The 23,948-nt window shown below is 38.8% G+C and overlaps 1 protein-coding gene across 2 annotated transcripts in view; it reads left to right on the top strand.

Moving 5' to 3' along the window:
• FMN2 (formin 2) overlaps window positions 1–23,948 on the top strand; it is a 367,841-nt gene that overhangs the window by 317,185 nt on the left and 26,708 nt on the right. For both annotated transcript variants that reach the window (XM_039217406.1, XM_039217407.1), the window contains one exon: window positions 17,998–18,147. In XM_039217406.1, coding sequence (XP_039073337.1) covers window positions 17,998–18,147 — 150 coding nt within the window. The remainder of the gene's footprint in view (window positions 1–17,997; window positions 18,148–23,948) is intronic.

Here is a 23,948-nt window from a genome sequence, read left to right as displayed (position 1 = left end):
GCGGAGGTGGCCATGATGAAGCGGTGGGTGTCTGCTCAGATCCCGTGTCTTGTAGCGCTCACAATGCTCCCATATCTCTCTTTATCCAGGTACAGTCAGCTGGGTGATGGCTGCAGGTTCTTTCAGGGGAAGAACTAAGGGAACCATTACAGTATATACTTGCCACGGTGTTTCAGGGTTCTTCCTCACACACCCATTCACCCCTTTGGGGTCTGGATCCCAGATTGGCTCAATTCCAGGAAAGTCCAGCGATCTTGACTTCTTATTGCAGCAGCCACCACTCTCCTCCCTTTTCTTTGTTGTAGATGTTAAGTAGTGCCCTTGTTCTTCCCCTGAGGATTCTATGATCGCTTAACCGTCTCCACCCTCCATGCAGGTCAAGCTTCCTTTTCTGCACCTTACCTTGCCTGTTACCGTGGTAACTATGGTCCCCAGGCTTCTGGCCTTTGAGGCTCACCATTTGGCCTCTGTTCCTTTGGGGTCTGTTATCTCCATGGATTTTAATGAGTTCAAGCTGCGACCCCCTTCTCCTCCTGTCTTTCCCAGGCTTCAGGAGAAGAGCCCCGTCTCAACTGCTCAGTGATGCAGTGCCCGTCGCTAGTGCCCTGTCCTCCCGTGGAAAAACGCTTTGCTCAGTTTTTTGAACTCATGCAGTTTATGGACATGCCCACTGCTCTCAGCCTCTTTATTTTCTTCTCTGCCTTTCGCCGGGACAGCTCACCGTGTCTGCTTTTCTCCGCATTGGCCATCACTTACTCTAGGCCTAGAAGAGCCGCTGCCTGACTCCTGCCTCTACATGAAAGCTTTCTTATAGCTTCTTGATTGTATAATCACTTCTTTCTCTTCTCACGTCTGGCACTTCTCTAGCTGGGTTGTGCTGGGATGTCACCTTAGTTACTACACGAGCAGCCAAGGGCAGCTTCTGAGGGCACCATTTTTTTTTTTTTTTTTTTTTGGTTTCTTTGGTTTTCCTCTATCACAGGGAAGTGCTAGGGACGAGTGGGCCACCTCTTCAGACTTTGAAGAGTTTTAGGGCTCTGTAGGGGTAACCGTCAGATGTCTCCATCCCTTGCTTTAGGACGCAGGTTTTCCCAGCCAGGGCCCTAACTTTCGCTTAGTGGACCTGCTTTCTCTGAGCACTGAGAGGTCTCTGGAGCTAATTCTTAGGTCTTCTTTCTGTTGCTCAGCTGTGTCTATCATTTCATTGTGGTAGAAAGCTACCTCTTTCTAAGCTACCCAGGAGGCTTTCTAGTAGTCCTTAACGGCTTATTAATGCCCTCATTCTTTCCTTATCCCTCTGTAGAGTGGCCACCCAACTTTTTTTTTTTTTTTAATTCAAGTCAGTTAACATACAGTGTAGTCTTGGCTTCAGGAGTAGAACCCAGTGATTCATCCCTTGCATATGACACCTAATACTCATCCCAAAAAGTGCCCTCCTTCATGCCCATCACCCATTTAGCCCATCGTCCCACCCACCTCCCCTACAGCAACCCTCATTTTGTTCTCTGTATTTGAGTCTCTTCTCATTTGCCTCCCTCTCTGTTTTTATCTAACTTAACAGTAGTTGGCCAACTCCACTGTCTGTGCGACATTGTTCTCACTGTAGAATCAATAGCTTGAATCATCACACCTGTGAAGACTTTCCCACCTCCTCCCCACCTCCCCCGCCCCAGGGCATTTTGTTAGGCCAGCTATGATGATAATCTTTGCAATTCATGGCCTTCACTGTATCAGGATCTGTCTGTGCCCCACATACCACTCAGGGCAGTGGTGTGGTGAGTGAGCCTACCCCAGACCCCATCTCACTGCTTGTTTTCTCAGGCCATTTGTACCCCTACTTATGTAACCTCAGCTTCTCCAAGAAGCAGGTGCTAAGTAAGACTGGATTTGTTAGGAAAACTAGGAAGGGAGCCAGAAGAAGCTGGGACAGCTGTTAGACCTGGAGGCGGGTCCGATGCTCATGGAGGAGAAGGGAGGGAAGGAAATATGGATCAGAAAAGTCAGGCTGCAGCGCAGTTACCAGAAAGTTTTGGTAAAGCCGATAGAGGTCTTGAGCCAAAACTGCCCTTTAGAAGAGTCTTGTGATCCTAGGATTGCTACATCAGCACCTCTGCCGTGTCTACTCAGTAGCTAGGAGCAGCTGCTGCATCCTCTGCAGGTAAAGTGACTGCCTTGAGAGCATGCATCGAGGGCCCTTGGTCATCTTCATTCTCTGCAGCTGGATATCTGAAAATGTATACTTACGGCAGCCATAGAAACAATACATTTTATTTCTCTTATTTTAATGGTTTCCTTTAAATTAACAGATACTATTTTATTTAGTATCGTGACTTCTTTTCAAAATAAAATAAAAACCTTCAAACGATTTAGCTTTTCTTACCACCGTTTCACAAGTTGTTGATCAATTATTTTAGGCCTTTGGCCTGTGTGTGTGTATAAGATGTGATATCTCTGCTAAGATGTGTGTGTATAAGATGTGATATCTCTTTGTTTTTTGGATTTCTTTTTTTTTTTTTTTTGGCATATAGATATTCAGTTGTTCCTGCAGCATTTGTTAGAAAGACTACATTTTCTCCACTTAGTTGACTTTGTTTCTTTGTCAAAAATCTGTCAGCTATATTTATGTGAGTCTACTTCTGGGTGCTCTGTGCTGTTCATTGATGTATGTGCCCTTTCTTTGGCTGATACCAGGCTGTCTTGGTTACTGTAGCTGTATAGTAAGTTCCTGAAATTGCAGAGTATGGAGGTCTTCAGCTTTTTTTTCCTCCAAAAAAAAAAAAAATATATATATATGTATATATATATATATACATACATTTAATTCAAAGTTTAACTGTTTAGTGCTGGTAGCATTGGAAATAATAGGAAAGCAATTGAGTTATATATATATACTGACCTATATATTCTATATCCTTCAGCCATGCTATACTTGTTTATTTCCTCAAGTTGTTTTGTAGATCCATTGGCATTTTCTACCTAGATATATTTATCTGGAAATAAAGAGAACTTTATGTCCTCCTCCACAATCTGTATACCTTTTATTTCCTTTTCTTGTCTTATTGCATTAGCTAGGACTTCCAGTACAATGTTAAAATAGGAATGATCGGACACCCTTGCTTTATTCCAAGTCTTAAGAAGGCATTAGTCTTTGGGCACTTGGGTGGCTCAGTCATTAAGCATCGGACTTTGGCTCAGGTTGTGATCTCATGTTATGTAGGTTCAAGTCCCACATTAGGTGGGCTTGAGCCCCGTTTTTGGTGAACACGGGCCCTGCTTCAGATGAGCCTCACTTCTCTCTCTCTCTTTCTCTCTCTCTCTGCCCCTCCTGGGATTCTCTCTCTCTCCCCCCCTCGCTCACTTGCACCCTTTCTCTTGCTCTCTCTCTCAAAAAAACATTAATCTTTTCACATTAGGTATGATGTTAGCTGTAGAGTATGTTTGTAGATGTTCCTTATCAAGTTGAGGAAGGTCTCTATTCCTAGTTTTCTGAGAATTTTATTGTGAATGGTTTTAGATATTTTTCAAATGCTTTCTCTACATCATTTTACATCATATGGTTTTTTAAAACTTGTTGATGTGATAGATTACATGACTTGATTTGAATCCTGAACACACTGCATAATTGGAATAAATTTTACTTGGTCATGGTGTATAATTCTTCTTATTCACGTTGAACTCTATTTGATGATATTGTATTGAGGACTTTTGCATCTCTGTTCAAGAGATATTGGCCTATAGTTTTGTTTCTTGTGATGTCTGCATCTTGGTTTTAGTATTAGAGTAGTGCTGGCTTCATAGAATGTGTAAGTAATTGGTTCTTTTGCTTCTACTTTCTGGAAGAGATTGCAGAAAATTGCTGTTATTTTTTTTTTCTTTAAATGTTTGATAGAATTTACCAGGGAAATCACCTGGGCCTGGTGGTTCCTTTTGTAAAGGCTATTAAATATTGATTTAATTTTTTCAGTAGATATATATGCCTTTAGATTATCTATTTCTCCTTATGAGAGTGTTGGTAGTTTGTGTCTTTCAAAGAATGGACCTATTTTATCTAAGGTTTCAAATTTGTGGGCATAGAATTGTTCATAATATTCCTTAAATGTCCATAGGATTGGTAGTGATAACTCTTTTCTCATTGTTTTTATGTTACTAATTTGTGTCTTTTCTTTTTTTTTTCCTTTGCCTGGGTAAGGTTAACCAATTTCATTGATCTTTTTAAAAAAGAAAGAAAAATTAAAAAAAAACAACTTTTGGATTTATTTTCTGTATTGTTTTCTTGTTTTCAAGTTCATTTATTTCTGTTTTAATTTTTATTATTTCTTTTCTTTTGCTTGCTTTTGGCTTAAAGTACACTTTCTACTCTGGTTTTCTAAGGTGGAATCTTATGTCATTGATCTTAGAGCTTTGTTCTTTTCTTTTTTCTTTTCAAGCCAAGAGTTATATGCTTTAAAAAAATTTTTTTAATGTTTATTTTTGAGAGAGATGGACAGCATGAGCAAGGGAGGGGCAGAGAGAGAGGGAGGAATATTTTTGATGCTGGAATGCTGGAAATCGGAAACAATGGAGTGGGTACTTTCCTAGAGGTAATAGTTGTAGGAGGATAAAAACCATTCAGGTGAAGACGTAGTCTTTTTTTGTTTGTTTATTTCTGAGAGAGAGAGAGAGAGAGAGAGAGAGAGAGCGTGCGCGTGAGCAAATGGGGGAGGGGTAAAGAGAGAGGGAGACACAGAACCTGAAGCAGACTCCAGGCTCTGAGCTGTCAGCACAGAGCCCGATGCGGGGCTCGAACCCACACACTGTGAGATCATGACCTGAGCCAAAGTTGGGCGCCTAGCCAACTGAGCCATCCAGGTGCCCTAAGAACTTAGTCTTGATTGAGAGGAGCTAAGCTTCCTCCCTCAACTTTTAGAAATGAAAATGCAGTGATAGAGAAATTTAGAGTTGTGAAAAATTATGTGAATTAGTAAAGTGAGATTTTCATGAAAGTTAAAGTTCAGGACATAGTAAGAATAGAGATCAATTTAGGAAGAAATCTAGAGTATGTATATAAGCTACGGGAGATGAGAGGAAAAAAATTGCCTTCACATTGTTGACTATAGTTATTGTCTGGTTCCCAGTTTTAGGGACTTCCTACGTGCTTCGTCTTTGGGATCAGAGTGACTTTGGGACTTAACATTGCCCTCTCAAGCGCCAATCAGGGCCTGAAAACATGTCACTTGGATTTTTAATCTTTTCTTCCATGTTTTGTATGAGCTTATACTTGTTCTTGTGTTGAATTACCTTTTTTCTAAGAGCAGTTGGCCGTTTTGAGAACACAATTACCCTGAAGGTGGAAATACCATATTTCTTCATTTTAAGAGGAAAGAAATACCAGTTTGTCTTCTTACCATTCCGAATTCCTCTGACTTTCCATTGCCTGGAGCTAAATCATTGGCATGAGAGTATTTTTGTGCTCTTTAGAAGGGATGGAAGACCCCTCAAAGGCCTTTTAATGATGAACGAAGGGGATTTATTCTTCCTTATTGGGGTAATAAAATTTGTTACACTTCATGTAAGTTCCTCTGGGGGTGGAGAAAGGAGGTGGAAATGAAGAGGAAGATTTGGATTCCAAAAACTGCAGTTACTTGTGGAAGGTTTTAGCTGAAAGTAGATCTTTCTCTTGAGATTTGAGTTTGTTCTGGAGAATAATGTTACAAAATCCAGCATTGCACAATAAAAAGGCAAAAGCAGGAGAAGATTTATGATGATGATCCTTGGCAGTTCGTTTAAACTGGTTTGCTGTCTTGGCCTCGTATTTAATACTGAGATGCTTTATATTCCTGATTCTGCCTATATGAACTAAATTAAGTCGTAAATGTGCAGTTCTTAGAGTGTGGATAAACTGTCATGTAGCGTGTGACCTTTTAGCTATTCTCCGTAGGACAATGGTATTGAGAGGCCACAGAGGGAACAGAGAGGAAAGCACTCCAGGACCACTCAGGCGGGGCCAGGACTAACTTGCTGACTCGCTAAAAAGGCTGCTCTGATCATAGAGTGTGCAAAAGAAACGACCTCATCAGACCCTTCCCTTCCACCCACGAGTGCAAACATAGTGATGTCTCAAAATAGCCTGAACTGCCACGTTGGCAATTGAGCCAGGGAGGGAGGACTTTGGTCCCAAAGCTTGTTGGCATTAACATGAGAGAGAGGGGAAATTAATAAATGACCTGTTCCTGTCTGCACAGAGTGTAGAGATGCAACAGAACATAAGAACAACAACTCGGACCTGAATTGCGGTATTAGCTTTACTGATAACTCCAGCTACATTTGTGGTAGGAAGAAGGGGAAGTTGAATTAAATGGATTTACTCCTTTCAGCAGACCTCTTTTCTTAGCTGTGGACTGTGATACGTCTGTTAACTAGGTGCCAGGAAGATGTGTGCCTGTGTGCGTGTGTACGTGTACATGAAATACATGCCATGGAATATGAAACAGTCGCATGAAATAGACACAAGAATAAAGGGCAAAATCCCTTATCGTTCATCTCTTATGTGGTGTCAGGGTAGGAGGATATGTTTTTCTTTCTACACAAATGAAGTGAGGGGAATTCTCTTGGCGGGAGTTACTGCAAACTTTCTCCTAGGCCAAATGAGATAAACTGCATCGATGAGTAGGGAAGAATGGGTAACGGGGCCACCCCACTGAGCACTGGCCTGTTGTCCCGTAGGACAGTGACATAATCATATTAGCCTTAGTTTATAAATTGGTCTTGTGCCGTCTCATAATTATGCGAGACAATAGGAGAGGAAGGAATTGTTCTCCTTGACTTTTCTGTACAAGGAACAACTGCCAGGTCTTTCCATACCCTGTGAACATACCAGGAAGGCTAAAGAAGAAGCTTGGCCAGAACTAATGGAACCATTACTTACAGGTCTTACTAGGCACCTGGTAGATCCATAAGCATGTTGCCTACTTGATCTCATTCATCCTCATAAGGATCTGATTAGGTAGGAAGCACTGCCATTCGCATATTACAAATGAGGTGACAGAGCATAGAGAAGTTAATTAAGTCACCAAAGGTCTATGTTGGGTGGAGCCCGAACTAAATCTTGGTCTTTCCAATTCAAAGCCTTTGTTTTTTAATGTCAGGCTCTAAAAGGCCTAACAGATTTTTGTCTACTACTAAGTTTCTAAAACTGAGATTGTTTTTTGTCCAGAACTGTCTAGGCCAGTTGTTTAGCAGAGAATAATTCTTTAAGCAGATATTAACCAAACAAGTACCGTGTGCTAGGCACTGTTCAGATTAGGGATAAAGCAGTGAACATAAGATAAAAAAACAATCCCTCATAGAGGATAAATTCTAGAGAAGGAAGACCAACAGTCAACAAGTAGACAAAACATCTCCTATTTCTGATGGCAGTGAGGGCCATAAAAATAAAGCGGATACGTTAGGGGAGTCCGGTGTTGCTATTTTTCTTTGGTTTTCATGTACCATCTCATTTGAGGAAGTAAAGTTTGAGCCAAGATCTTAAAGTGGTGAGAGGAAGCCATGTGGATATTGATTGAAAAGCATTACAAGCAGAGAGAAAGTGCAGAATTTGAATGCCACAGCCTATGAGGCTAGTTTGATGGGAGCAAGAAACCCGTGGATAAAAATGACGCGGTATTATTACGTTAATTGGCATGGAAAGTCTCTCTGACAGCAATCAGTAAGAATATTGATGACTCCAGGGGCGCCTGGGTGGCTTAGTCGGTTAAGCGTCCGACTTTTCGCTTAGGTCATGATCTCGCGGTTCATGGGTTCGAGCCCCGCGTCGGGCTCTGTGCTGACTGCCAGCTCAGAGCCTGGAGCCTGTTTCAGAGTCTGTCACTCCCTCTCTCTCTGACCCTCCCCTGCTCACGCTGTCTCTCTCTCTCTCCTAGAAATAAATAAAAAACATTAAAAAAAAATTAAAAAAAAGAATATTGATGACTCTGAAAATCAACCTATCTTTAGATTACTCATCTCGGCTTGCTCTTGTGGATGCATCCTTTTTTCTACAGCTGGGATCATTTCTGAAACACCCAGCCACATACCTAAAAGTCCTCCCTTGTGTTGTTTTAAACATGCCTTCAGGTTGTCGAAGAATAAACATCTGAACATTTCCTAAATATTATCACAGAAGGGTTTAACCTTCTCAAAGCATGTATTTGATAGCAGATCAAAGAGTGATCGAATTCTGAGAGCATTAGTAAATGTCCGGGAGCCTATAAACCTGAGGCATAGCATAGTGAATTGCTTTGTTCTCTACCTTGACTTGATTATTTGTTAACCCAACAGAAATATTCTTCAAGGAAGGAGTTGAATAGAGATTGCATTTTTCTTTAATATCTTTGCTCTGCCATATGTGGTATCTGGCACAGAGTTACTACCTGTTTGCTGAGGAATTAAATGAAAGCAATAGTGCCCTTTTCTAGGACTTCAGCAGAATAGGTGCCACGAAAATTGTTGGGCTTAAATTCAAGGCTTTATATAGTTCTTCAGTTGGGATAAATTCTGTTCAGAGATGGTAAATAACTGATAGGAATAAGAGGCTATATGCTATTTTTAAATATTTCATTTGCAAAGAACATGCTTCTCCATATAGATCATAACTTGTGGCAAGAAAATGCTATTTTAGGATAATGACTAGCACCTCTTTTGGTTGTAATAAAAACCAAGTTTTGAGTCATTCTTTATGTGCACAGTTCCCAAACAGAGAACTCCCTTAAAAACAGACGAGGAGTTTAAAAGAATATAATGCTCATTTGTTGGTGTGGCCCCTTTTCAAATAAGGAAATCAAAGCTGTTTTGATTATCTGTGGAACATAGCTCACAGTCGAAAACAATATCCACTAGAGGTCTTTCAAGCAGTGTTCTAACCTTTTAAAAATATTTCCAGAATGCCATTCTAAAAGGTGATTATAGCCATTACTTCTTTGTATTAGCCATGTGTGTGCATTTGTAATTTAAAAAAATCTTCATTATTGAAAAGTTAAAACATGTGTAAAGGTAAAGAATGTACAATGATTGACCACGTAGCCATCACCCAACTACAGCAAATGCCAGTTTGGTTTCATCTATACCCCTGTGCCAACTTGCCCCTCCCATAGTACTTCTGAAGCAAATCCTCAACAGATGTAATTTTTTCTGTGCCTATTTTAGTACGTATTTCTGAAAGATCCCCTTTAAAAAACGCAATTATTTTTACCCCTAAAAATAATAACATGAAGTATCCCAATGTCACAAAATACTCAGTCTCTTTTCAAAAGTCTAGTCAGTTCATATATATTATAAATGTTTTTAATTTGTTATAGTTTGTTTGAAACAGGATATAAAGAAATTTCAACCATTATAATTAGGCAATACCTTTTAAGTTTTTATAATAGTTTGCCCTCCAATACTTTCTCCCCTTGAAATTTATTTATTGAGGAAACTAGATCATCTTTTCTTGTCTCAGTTCTATCTATAACTACAAAAATGCCATATATTGGATGACTTAAACAATAAACATTTATTTCTCACAGTTTTGGAGGCTGTAATGTCCAAGATCAAGGTGACAGCAGGTTTGGTGTCTGGTGAGGGGCCGCTTCCTGGCTTGCAGATAGCTGTCACTTGTTGTGCCCCACATGGCGGAGACTGAGGGTGGGATTAGCTCTGGCTTCTTCCTCCTCTTATAAGAGCACTAATCTCATCATAGGGGCTGTACGCTCAAGAACTCATCGGAACCTAATTATCTTCAAAAGGTGCCATCTCCAAATATCATTACATTGAGGATTTGGTCTTTAGTATGTGAAAACTTTGGACATATTCCATCCATAGCAGTCCTATTTGGAGAATAGTGTTTCTCCAAAGTACAGATTTTCTAGATTTCATCCTACTAATACAGATAAACAAGATCCTCTGCCCCATATTTCTTGCAGATTAGTAAATAGCTCTAGATGCTTGGTTAGTTTTAGGTCTGAATATTTGGGCGGAATTATTTTGCAAGTTGTGGTGTGCTCTACCAAGTCTTTTTTTTTTTTTTTTTTGGTGCTATTACCAGCCTTTGACAATCAGTATCTAGATGCATTAATTTATAAGGAACTGTAAAATGGTGACATTTTTGTCATTTTTCTCAGTTATAAAGGAAAAAAAAATTCCCTCATATAGGAAATGTGTTCTTTTTTCCTTAGTTCTCAGCTTTCAAAATAATAGGTGGTTCTCTAGCATCTTCTAACAGTAAGTAAATATATTTTTTAAAGTATTCAGCATTGTGATGAACTCATTGAATCAAATGCATTTTTAGGAATTTCATTCCTTTGCAGTTAGTATTCTTACTAATATGCAAAATGTTCCACCTTTAAGTTCACTTCTGAGTTATTTTGACATGACCTTCCTTACTATCTTCTTTCATAGGACATTCCAGGTTCATTTTGTACATTNCCCCCCCCCCCCCCCCCCCATTGCTGGATTGAGATATTTCTTCAAGCAGCACTGGGTCCATTATTTAGAATGGTCTTTGAAGATCACAGATCTGGGTGCTAGTATGGTTACTATTGAATTAGTACTGTGACTAGACCTGTTAGTAGACAGGGCTGGAATTAAAGTACATTGTTAATTCACACCAACACTTCAGTTCAAATTCAGGGCAGAGTTCTTAAATGTAGGATTTAACATCCTATGTCCTTTTCTATGTTGAGAAACCTGATCTGTCAATCTTTACATCAGTGACTTCCCGAGTCTCATATTCTGGTAGATTCTTTGAAAATTGGTCATTAGAAAAATATTTTTTCCATTTGTTCAAACTGAAGACAGTTCTCCTGCACCCTTTGTAAGCGAAAGTCAGTTGGGTTGGGTATATAATATTTGATTCACTCTTTCTGTCTTTAGTATCTTAAGTATGTTATTCCACTGTCTTCTGACATAGGATATTGGTGATAGTAAGAGTTTTTTTTTTTCCTTTGTAAGGGACTTGGTTTTTTTGCATGATGACCAAATGATTATTTTTCTTTCTTCATTTTTAAAAAATATAATAATTTTACTAAAATATGTCTCACGGTTGATTATTGGCATGCCCTTTTAACATGTAGCTCCAAATACTTTTATTTATTTCTAAAAAGTGTTCTTGAGTCATATTTTAAAATATGTATTCCATTTCACTGCTTTGGTTATCTTTTGTAGGGGCTTTTATAATACACTTATGGGAAGGTCTTATCTTATAAATTTAACTTTCTGTTTTTCTTCATTTTTCTTTTGTTCTTAAAATTTTCTTTCATTTTGTCTTTTATTTCTAGTAACAAATGGTGTATTGATCTATTAGCTCTTGTTACTTCTGGTTCAGTCTTCATGTGTGAAATATTTTAAAATTCATGATTCTTTACTAACTCCTACCATCTCATTTTTGAGTTTTCCTACTTCAAATTATGTTTATTATAGCTTCTATCATTTTATTAACTTCATTTAGCATATCTTAAAATATTAGCCAGCAGTTTTCACCTGTTTATAGGCTTGTCCCTGGCATGTTCCCACTGGTCTGCAGAGCCATATCCCTGGTTTGTTTTTTCTTTTAATAACTATTAAACAGGGGCACCTGGGTGGTGCAGTCGGTTAAGCATCTACTCTTGATCTTGGCTCACGTCAGGATCTTACTTACACTTTTTGAGTTTGAGCCCTATATCGGGTTCTGCGCTAATGGCGTGGAGCTTGCTTGGGATTCTGTCTGTCATTCTCTCTGCCCCTCTCCCACTTGTTCTCATTCTCTCTCTCTCTCAAAATAAATAAATAAATTTAAACAAAATTTAAAGAACGATTAAACATATGACTAATCACAATCTCCTTTCAGTTCCTTCTTTCCCACTCTCCTTTTTCTCATTTTTTGTTTTTCTAACTTGCTTTTATTTTTCTTTGTTAATTAGACATAATTTATACAATAAAACAAGTTCAGTGAGTTATTACCATTAAAACACGATTTAAAACAGCTCTGTTGCCTCAATCTGTTTACTCCATACCTCTCTGAAGAGACCATCATTATTTTGATTTCTATCAACGTAGATTAGTTTTATATATATGTGGACTTCGTTTAAACAGAATCATCTGGCATCTATAATTTTGAGTGGGATGTCAGCTAGAGGCTTTTCACAGAGGTCCTTTATCTAATTGTGTAGACTTCTTATCTTGCAGAGAACTTTTTTTCTTTTGTAATAATGAATTAGTTGAATTTTTTCAAATTCTTTTTCTTCATTTGTTGAAATAATCATATGGTTTTTCTTCTTTGCTCATGGGACAGGTTACATTGATTGCTTTTCAAATGTTAAAATAACTTTGTATTGGGATAAACTCCTTTTGTACACAGCATAGTATCCATTTTCGAAATTCCTGCATTCAATTTGTCAGTATTTTATGAACTCTTTTCTACTTATGTTCACAACGGATATTGGTCTAAAAACCTTTCTTTTTCTTTCATAATATGTTTTCAGTTTTTAGTATTAACATCAGAATTATGCTGGCTTTATAAAATGAGTTGAGAAGTGTGCCCTCATTCTCTGGTTTCTGAAAGAGTTAGTGTTAAATTGGCATTATTTCTTTGTTAAATGTTTGGTAATGCACCTGTGCAGCAATTTGGACTCCAAGTATTTGAAAAGGGGTGTTTTTTATTACAAGTTTATAAAAAATAATTTATTTAATTTATTGGAAATCATTTCAATTTTTAATAGTTATTGCTATAAAATTCTTGATAATACCTCATATTATGCTTTTGAGGCCTGTAGGATCCATAATGATAACTCTCCTTGCATCTATGATACTGGTAATTTGTGTTTTTTCTTTTTTTTCCTTATCAACTTTGGTAGGGGTTATCAATTTTATTAAACTTTTCAGTATCCAGCTTATGCTCTTGTTAATTTTCTGTAAGATTTGTTTTCTGTTTCTTTGTTCTGTTTTCTTATTATTTCCATTCTTCTGCTTAATCACGTTTAATTTGATTCTCTTTAACTTCTTGAGTTAGATGCGTACATTATTCATTTTATACCTTTCTTTTTCTAATTATAAGGATTTTTTCTCATTATAGATATTTTAAAGTTCTGAATTCTAAGCACTGCTTAATCTGCTCCCACATATTTTGATATCTTATATTTTCAACTTTAGTCAGTTTGAAATATTTTCTAATTTGTGAGTGTGTGTGTGTGTGTGTGTGTGTGTGTGTGATTACTTTTTTGGCCCCTGGGTTATTTATAGTAGTTTTAGTTTATTTCCAGATTGAAGATTTCCTGGATATACCATTTTCATTTTTTTTCATATTTAAAGCCACTATGGTCAGAGAACACATTCTGGATAATTTCAGTCCTTTGAAATTTATTGAGACTTGTTATAATTTAGCATCTGATCTGTGTTGGTGAATGTTTTCAGATGCCCTAATATATTCTAATTTTTTATTGCAGTGTTCTATAAAAGTCAGTTAAGTCAATTTGTTGATAATATTCATATCTTATATATCCTTAGTGATTTTTTTCTAGTTCTGTCCATTACTGAGATAGGATGTTAAAATAAACAATTATGATGAAAATTTTACCTCTTTTCCCTTTTTGTTTGTTGGGTGTTCCTTCGTGTATTTTGAAATTCTTATTAGATGCATACATATTTAGGATTGTTACATCTTTCTGAAAATGTGATGTTTTTCTCATTAGGAAATGATGTCGAAATGATGAAAATGATAGTATTGTCTTGAAACCTGTTTTTCTGATAATAAAACCACATCACTATGACTATGTTTAGTGTTTGACTGGCATACTTTTTTCGACCCCAATATTTTTCTCATTTTTATATAAAATTATTTTTCTTTCAGGAAGATGAGATGAATGAGGATAGCTTTTATAGCTTCACTGTTCTAGAGTTTTCTCTTTTGTTGCTTGTGCACAATGGCACAAAAGAGTAAAACAAAAATGACCTCATATTGCCTGCAAAACCTCCCCTCTATCTGCATTTTCTATTTCCTCTGTCCCTGCGTTTATCCTGCATAGTTTGAGTCTACTTCCAGCATTTTCTATCAATGCAGAGTTTTGCCATAAGAGGGAGTTTCTCTTGGTTAGTACTAAGACTTCATGTGCTGCAGATTGTTCCCATCCCTTTCAGAATTTACTGTAGATCTTTTCTCCTCTTCCATGGGTTACAGTGCGTAAAGCCCTTCCAATTTCAACTGCAATTCTCAGATTGGCCCTTAACGCTTTTCCCGAGTGCCTGTTTATGACTCAGGGGTTCTTCTGTTTTTAGGGGAGTCCCTCTATTTCCTCCTAAACAAATGATGTTATGATTGGGTTTTATGTTGTCAGTGATTTGTCTCACCTGTTTGCATTAAAATTTTTTTGTAATGTTTGTTTAGTTTTGAGAGAGACAGAGACAGAGAGAGAGAGAGAACCAGAGAGGGGCAGTGAGAGAGTGGAGATACAGACTCTGAAGCAGGCTCCAGGCTCTGAGCTGTCAGCACCCACGAACTGCGAGAACATGACCTGAGCCAAAGTCAGATAGATGCATAACAGACTGAGACCCCCAGAGGCCCCCCCCCCTACCTATTTGCATTTTGAAGTTTGTGGTGATATTGGACACAGTGTTTTTGCAGATATTTTCCTATTTGCTTTGATTTTTAACGTCTTAGTTGGTGACTCTGGTTTTGTGTGGGGATTCAGAGAAATTTCAAAACAAATCTGCTGGAGCTATCTTTTCAGAACTCTGTGGTCACCTCAGTTGTATTGCAGAGCAGTATATTTGTACTATCTCATGTTTGTACTAAAAGTATAGTGCTGATGTTTTCCAGAAAGGGCTATTTAAGAATTGTGATTACAAGGTTCTTGGGTTTTGGTGACCTCTGGAGTTGCTTTTTACTATGATTGCTGTACTTTCTTAGTGTGAGAACTAAAAGAACTTAGTTCTTTTCTCTACTGGCTCCTAGTGTTTCACAGTCATTTCAAGAGAGTTTCACAGAACAGCCAGTACTGAGGAAGGTCCCAAAAAATGCCCTCATTCTTTTGTGTTCCTGTATTACTGTTTGGCAGAAGGGACCCTCCTGGATTCAGATTTAGGAAAAAAGGGGAGGATTCAGAAAGAATAGAACATATCCCTTCCACCCATCAACCAAACGTGTATCTCTCTTGTTCTTTAAGTGTGAATTAGCCAAATGCCACCTAATATTGACGGGATTTTATAACCAAAAATACCTCTGGTATACTCTGATAACTTGTAGAAATTTTTGCCAATCGTTTGTTTGGTTGGTTTAGAAAAGTGCTTATGCTTTATTCTAGGATGTGGGGTTGTTGAATAGAGTTGGGACAGCATTTGTGGTCCTGAGGTCATTCTTTACTATTTGTGTCATACTTGGGTGACACTTGTTCTTTCACTGTGGCTGCTTCCAAAGAAATGGCTGAGCACATAGGTTGTCATCATGAAGAGCCATTCTGTTCAGCAATTTCACGTTGACTTTAACTCAATAGCAGGATAGTAATATGTCCCACCGACTTATTAAGTTTAGCACATAGAGTGTTTTTGGTGAAAAATGCTTGCTCCTTATAAAGTGAATACATATATTGCTATTTTATTTTATAACTTGCAAGTACTTTTTGTTTAATCTTTATGATATCTAGAAAAGCAGACATACCTTCCCTTTTACAGATGAAGAAACTAAAAGCTCAAAACTGAAATTCAAAAGTTGTTATCTTCCTAAAGCTATGTAGGCAATTTAGGACAAAGCCACGGGGAAATTATTCAATAATTAGAATAATTGTTACTAGTATCACAAACCTCCGTGCATGCCAATGATTCAAAAATATCTGCAGGGAACACGATCATATAAGCATTTATTAATAAATCAACCTCAATTCAACTAGTTACAGTTTCGAGAAAATATTTGGTAAATATATATTTATATTTCTTAATATGTCATATAGAATGTAGAATATATGTGATGTAAAATAATAAGCAACACAAAATAAGTTTGTCCTGTGTTAAAACATTTAACAAACACTCTGGAAACTAATGTTTTTAGAATTAAATTGCTTATGACATGCACTATTTTATAGATGAAAAAGCTGAGTCAGAATGATGTGAAATGGTTTGTTTATATAGCGAGTCAAAGAGCCAGAGTCAATATCCTTTGTCTTCCTATTCTAAATCCTCTGTTCTTTCCTTTCTACCATGCTGCCTCATGACACAACTTTCAAAAAGTTGTACATGGCTGAACAGATGAACCAAGTATTAAAACTGAGATATGTCTGCCCAAGTAGACTGGCTTGGTCTGTAATAAATTTTACGAGGCATAAATACTGAGAAGTGATGGAAAAGAATAAATGGATAGTCAAGGATTTGAGACCTAATTTCTGCCATACAGGTCATAAATAGTCTTTAGGCACATAAGGAGAATGACCAGTTTTTACAGGAGGGAATTATGTGCATACATTATCAGTTTTAATAAAATATGGCCCAGATGTGCCTTAGACTGCTCTTGCTCCCTGCTCTCCACTCTCCTGGTCGTCTTCACACCATCAGTACCTCCCGTGGAGCATCCTGATGTCATCCCCATAGCTGACAGCAGCCAGACTCTCAGATACAATATCCACTTCACAGCCTAACTCTTTCTCAGAATTGACTTTCTTTACTGTGTCATTTTTCCTGCTAGGCTAACTAGGGAGAAATGCATAATTCCCAGGAATTACACATTTGACCACATAACACTGTCATATCTAAACCTAAACCTAAACCTAAACCTAAACCTAAACCTAAATCTAATCTATATCTAAATCCTGTCATCCCCAATCTAAATGCTGGTGTCCTTGGGAATCTTCCTGCTCAGAGACCACTATAAGGAAAGTTTAAAAACAGTACAGACTCGCCCGTTGGTAACTCTTAGGGTGGCTGTGAATTCTTAATTTTGTGTGTAATGCTCAGCCTCCTTTATCTTCTGAGCAGACTCACCTTGCACATCTCATCTTATGAATGCTCATCTCAATGAGATATTTTTCATATTTTCCTCAGGATAGGGATATAAAATCAGCTATATGGCAAACTGAATACACACACAGATGTGTGTGAATGTATATATATGTGTACACATATTCTTAATACAGTGTGGCAAAATCAAGTTGCCTTAGAAATATTTACTTCCTAGTAAATCAAACTTGATCTTTGTGTAGCAGCATTAGTGCTTGCCTTCTGCCAAGGTGGGGAAACAAGCAAAGGAGGGAAAGGTTATTGGAACATCACTCCTGTTTGCAGCAACTCTGGCCATACTCTGACCAGTTGCCCGTGTCTCTTCTCTACGGCATTACCAGTTTTATTGGCTAGGTCTGTTTCAGGGCATTTTTTATGGGAATGGAAGATTTTTGTTGAGTTTTAAATCTACCATTTGTGAGATGTATGTTCTCTGTCAAATAGGCCTTTTGAAACTCTTCTGAGCTTCCTGTAGTTGTCGTTTGAAGCAGCACCTTCTGAAGACTGGCTCTGTCGGTCTGTCACAGTGACGAGTATCATATTGGTACCACTCAATGATATTGCCATGATCTGATGGGACACCTTGTCACCATTTTCTGGAACTCACTTTCTTCTTTCCCCAGCTTTCCAAGCCAGAATGTATGTAAGCAATATTAAGTATATATAGAATACATATTAGTTTGGGGACAAATGGCTATATATTTTTTGAGAGTTGGAAAAAATTATAGACCCATTACTTTCAGTAGGTCCCACTTGACTACAGGTTTTATTTCTGAAATATGTCAGGCACTAGTTATTAGCTTTGAAAATGGAATTGGATCAGGCATAGTTATCAGTATATGGAGGGCTCTTATCAGCTGCTATCATCTGTATCCAAAACTCAAACAGGAAACCGTAAGAGACTACTGTTGATGCTTGAAGATTTTGAGTCCTCTTGGTAATAATAACTGCACATGAATGAAATCAACATTTGGATGAAGAAGAATATCCCATATTGGAAAGTAATCATAGCTTTTATGCTTGTGTGTGTGTGTGTGTGTGCTTTGACAGCTTTTTGGAGACTACAGCCTATTTCTTCATGAAACCAAAAATTGGAGAGAAGGAGGTGTCCCCAAATGTTTTCTTCAGTATCTGGCATGAATTCAGCTCTGACTTTAAAGACTTTTGGAAGAAAGAGAACAAACTCATTCTACAAGAAAGGTAGGTTTTTTTCATTTGCACAATGGCATTTTAAAACTGGTGTTTTATTAGGTGTGACACCACTGGGGTTGCCAAGGTTTATAGCCTGAATGAAAAATTAGATGGCCTTCAACCTGGAATATCAAGTCTTAACAGGGTGCTAAGATTTGGCAAAATTTGGAGTTTGAGTAAGAAGGATTGGCATAGAAGCTATGATGTTACAGAGAATAGCTGGGGAGATGGTTTGCCAGGGCCACCGTCTGGTAAAACAACTTCTATGTATGATGAGGAAACCACACAAAAGCAGATCATGTAAGTGGAGGGGAACAATCCTGCTGAGATGACAGACCTACTCACCTCAAAAGACCAATAGCAAGGATAGTAGAGGTAAGATGACTCAATTTTCTTTTGTTCTGTTTTTGCTCAATTCATGAGGCATTGTCCAAATTTCACCATTTGTATTAAAATTTCAGCCAAGTATCACCAAGAAACAGATGATCAATATTTTTTTAAAAGACCTTTCAGGATTCTAGTAGACTTACACCATATTTCCTAAAGGAAATTTTTTCAGGAATGAAGGGAAATTTCCTCTCTTAAGTATATGAAATAAAGTCTCTGTCACTGATTACAATATTCCATAGAGGCATATTGAATATTAATTCAGGAGGAAAGCTAGCACTCCCAGGAAAGCAGCCCCAAATAGCTGGGTCTCTTGGGAGAATGGAAAGGAAACATAATCAGCCCTGTAAACCAAACCCTAATACTGAACCAATTAGTATATTTTCCAATATCCTTGCACTAACAATTACTTTGCTTTAGATCTTCAGAAAACGTACCTCCTAAGAGACTATGTTCATCATGCCACAAAATTCCACAATTTCTGCTTATTGTCCTCACATACAAAATCATGATTATCTACCTAGTTTTCATATATAAGTAGATTCTGATACATCCTTAAATCAGTTGAAATTGATTGCTGGCATTTGTTGAACACATAGACTATGCTATGAATACTAACTCATACACATTACTTAGAGTCCATAGCATTATCATGGAAAAAACTATACCTCAGTGAATAGTGGATGGAAAAAGAGAGTGGTTTGAACAGAAGGAAAACACTGGAAACATCTACTCTAAAGATACTGAGGGTATGCTACCTCAAAGTCCATCATTATGGGTTAACTTAAAAGATGCAGCTGAGTCATCAGTCCACGCAGTTGAGATAGGAGAGGTAATTCCTGAAATATAAGCACATTTAAACTATCATTCATTTCCTTCAGACTTAGTTATATATCATCTTTTTAAAAAACAATCACCAAGCAAGGCCTGTCAGTTTGGAAAATTGTACAGAGGAGCCTTCTTTTGACCTCGGCACGTCACCTACAGCTTCCCTCCAGGGGAAGGCCTCCTTTTCTCTCTAATGTCAACTTATTCCCCTGGTAAAGGGCTGACACCTCAGTCACCTGAATGTACAAATCTGAAAGATGAGTATTTCGCCATGTACAGCCATTTGTTTGATGGCCGGGGCTGGAGTCCTTAATGAGAATGGAAACGATGAGAGGCAGGCACCAAGGAGACACGATGGATGGGGCTGTGGTTTTGGAGCAGTTGCTCTGATGGCACATCAAAGAAATAAGTCAGTCTCAGAAGGCTGGCAGGGTCCTGTGGTGGTGCTACTTTTGGGGACCCTGGGACGAGAAGGTGGGTACGTATTCTCATTGTGGCTTGCCTTTGCTCCGCACGCCTCCACAGGAACTGGTGAGATGCCACCCCCGAGGGACTGTGGAGACTGACTCATTCATACACGTGCGCACAGCCCTCCAGTGATGCCGGCCCCATGTAGCCTGTGCTCTGTGAGGTAGACTTGTGTCCCTAGGGATCACCGTTGGTACCAATCCACTGTTGTGTGACATTGTATGCATCTAACATGACTAAAAGTGGCTTTTCTTCACTAGGTGCCTCATGAACCAACCAGAAGTTTCTTTTATCTTCCATCCTGTGCTTGTCATGTCCTACTAAGAATGTAGTAGGACTACATTCTACTAAGAATCTACTGTGGCCTTTTTTAAAAAAAAAAAACTTCATTTACACAGAGAGAGAGAGAATGTGCTCCAATGAGTAGGGGAGGGGCAGAGAGAGAGAATCTCCAGCAAACTCCATACTGTCAGCACAGAGCTGGACATGGGGCTCCATCTCATGAACTGTGAGATCATGACCCGAGCCCAGACCGACTGAGCCAAAACCTGACGCTCTACTACCTGAGCCACCCAGGCGCCCTCATACTGTGGCTTTTTGACCCAACCCTTGCTGATTTCGCTTTTTGATGCAACAGTTGGTGACTTTGCTCACCCCTTGGTGCCCATGTTGTGAACTGGCAGATTATGACTGCTCTTTACTGCAGACTTCTCATTTTTTTTTTCAAAATCATTTGCTTTTAATAAAAGGCGTAGGAGGACTATATGGCAGGTGAGCACTTCTTTGCCCTTTAACTTCTAGAAAATAGGTGGTTTTGATGGGCAAGACCATTGGTCTGACTCGTTTGTAGAAAATGTGTGTCTTTCCTTAGGAAAGGACCACTGACACAGTGTCCGGGAAACAGTGCAAAATGAAAATGTGGGGCCCCTTGTTAAAAAAATTATCAAAACATTTTAGGATAGCAGAGCATTAAACCGAGCGCAGAGCCCTTCCGGAAGTGCACAAACGACACCAAGGGAAGCTGCCGTGCCCTAGCGTAAGCCTTGTATCATATTTTCTGTGGATAGATGGAAGGGTATTCATACCTTCAGCCATCGATGTGGTCAGTTAAGGGGGTTTCACTGCAGGTACAGTCTGTGTCGTTCTGAGTAGAACTTCACCTACACTACAGAGGCTTACAATGGGATCTCCAGCCTGGCCGTTCCCTCCTCTGTACTGTGGTTTTATTACCTACATATTTTATTCAGTCAGTTTCATACTATGAGGATGCCTAAAGGTATGTCTGTTTTCATTTTATACCATAACTACCGTGGTATTTGCAGTTTAGTCTTCATTGACCAAAGAGACGTTTTGTGTCTTCATTTCTGACTCGGCTCTCACTATCACTAAGCCGCAATGCCTCTTCCCTCTACCTCTCCATAAATACTTGCCGATTTGACTTGTTACATCATTGTATTTGACAAGGACACAGGAATAGGAATGTAGCTTTAAAGTAACGAGCGTGTTTTCTTACGTAGCTTAAGTTTATCACCGCATATTTAAAAAAAGAATCAAAACACCTTCAGCAAAAGGAAAGGCTTTGTTTAGACAAACCACAGAAGCGCAGGGATGGAACTTGTGTGTGGATGGCCTGAATACAGAAATTTGAACTGCAGTCTGTGGGAGTTAGCCAGGTATGCCTGCCGTCTCTCACTCTCTCACCACCCCCCTCCTCCTCCTCCTTCCTCTTCCTCTCTCTCTCTCTTTCTCTCTCTCTCTCTCACTCATGCTCTCGCTCTCTCCCCCTCTTCCATTCTGCCACCACTCTCTGTGGTTCGGTCTAGTTTCCAAGCAAGGCCCCCTGACCATAGGTCACAGCCATGACTCACATTCTTGCAACCCAGTAGGAGAGAACAGTCTCCACCATCTAGAATAATTCCAAAGAAGAACTCCAGATGAGCTGTGCCCAGCTCTGGATCGGGCGTGGAGAACCATAGTTAGTTCCGTGGTTTCCAGCAGTTGCACGGCCAGAGAGGAGGGGCACCATGATCGACAGTCTCCTATTTACAGTCACTGGAGTTAGAGAAGAGAAGTTTGCAACAAAGTAAACAATCATATACCACCCCAACTTCATTAAGCCCTTAAAAATAATCTGCGTTAATGAGCAGAATGTCTTAGCATAGTAGAAAAAATCTGAACAGTGGTTTCATGTGATCGAATTGTTTGCTTTCTGACCCAGTTTTCCTTGGTCTGATTTGGAATTCATAGATTGAATAATATCTTTAAGGTTGTAAAGCCTGTAAAAATATTTCTTATCCCATCATTTCTATTTGGTTCTGATTATAGAGGGGCAATAACGTTGTATTTTCTGGCTCTGTCCTGATGACTCATATGATTAAGTAAATATATTTCTAGAAATGGGGACTTTCTACACATCCATGAAAGGTCTCGGAAAGCTCTGTTCTCTTTCTAATTGATGTGGTTTTGGAACACATGAGAATTTTTTTTATTTATTTATTTTTTTTGAGAGAGAGAGGAAAAAAAAGAGAGACAGTGTGAGCAGAGGAAGGTCAGAGAAAGAGGGAGACACAGAATCCGAAGACAGGCTCTAGGCTCTGAGCTAGCTGTCAGCACAGAGCCCGACGCGGGGCTTGAACCCACGAACCGTGAGATCATGACCTGAGCTGAAGTCGGAAGCTCAACCGACTGATCCACCCAGGTGCCCCCACATGAGGATTTTTGAGTTAACTCTTCCACTTAACAGCCTAGTCATAGAAAGTCATAGTTTCCAAAACTGCAAAATGGAAATACTAACCTGTTTTGCAGTGTTATTGTGTAGACCAAAAGAGATAACATATTTAGAGTATATAGCACAGTGTCTATATGCCAAATGCTTGATGGATGTTTCTTCATCATTTAATGTTAATGATATCTTGAACATGACTATCTACAAGGTAAGGTAACATATCGAAAAGGCATGTTAACATAATTCAGTACATACAAGGCATTTTTGTGACTCGGTTACTTTTTGGTTAGGTAGAACATCTTGATTTTGAGTCCAAGGGTGAACTTTTATTTGAGAATGTTCACACAGTCCTTCCCTCCATATTTTCATCATGCTATACAAAGGGATTCCTGTTTGGATGCTTTTAGACAACTGACCCATTAGTTTTATCATGATTTAGAAAAAGTGGTTTTTACATACACACTTGGAAGTGGATGTATACAATTGTCAGTAAGAAATGTAGACTTGTTATCACTAAGCATCACAAAACATATGAAAACTCATTAAAACAGTGGAGCTTGGCTATCTCCAGAAGATGGGGGAATCAACCAACATTTAATCTGCCAAACATCTCCCTAAAGGCCTCACAGAGCATATTGCTAAGATGTCAAGAAATGGACAGCCCTTAATTCTTATTTTCAGGAAAACAATAGCATCAGTCTTGCGTGGCCACCAATGAGGCCCTGCGGAGCTTGGGCAACAAGAGCTGTATTAATTAGAGGAAAGAAGTACAGATTAATTGGGAATACAAGTGTTTTTTGAGCCTGATGGGACTGTGTGCCTGGGAGAAGGCAGTGGGGCCCCAAACAACTTCACTTTTCACTTTTGCTCTGTTGTAAGTGGAGTTCGGTTTTTAGGCAAGCTTCAGCTGTATAACTATGCGAAGGTATTTGTGATTATTCTCTCCTTCCATAAATGGAGTTTTACTATGCACAGGAGACATTCAAGTCCATGTGGCGAAGTTCCTGTCTTCGTTGACCTGACGCCCAGCACAGACACGGTGGTACATGCAGTGGAGAAACTGGGGGCAGGGTGAAGGGTTAATTCTGTCCAGAGGACTTTTGACAAGGAGTTTGGAGTTGGCGTAGGGTTTTCACAGGCGATCCATGGAAGTAAGGTCATTCTAGGCAACTGGGCCTCAAACGCCATAGTATGCAGCATGGCCTATCATAATTTTATTTTTAGTTGGCTTAAGACATCTTAATTTAATAAATCAGTTGTGACATTAGTAAGGGTTGTGTTTAAAGTGTTGTCTAACTTAATTTACTGGTTTATTTTATTTTGAGCCAGGTAGTCTTTGATGAACCAAGAGAGAGGATAACTACTCCTCTAATTGCACAAGCATGTGGTAATCAAGTCTGGT

Source organism: Hyaena hyaena, unplaced genomic scaffold (genome assembly GCF_003009895.1).
Source record: "Hyaena hyaena isolate Hyena2069 unplaced genomic scaffold, ASM300989v1 scaffold_686, whole genome shotgun sequence".
Classification (NCBI taxonomy): Eukaryota; Metazoa; Chordata; class Mammalia; order Carnivora; family Hyaenidae; genus Hyaena; species Hyaena hyaena.
The sequence above is the reverse complement of the archived record's forward strand: the minus strand, read 5'-3'. Positions and strand labels throughout refer to the sequence as shown.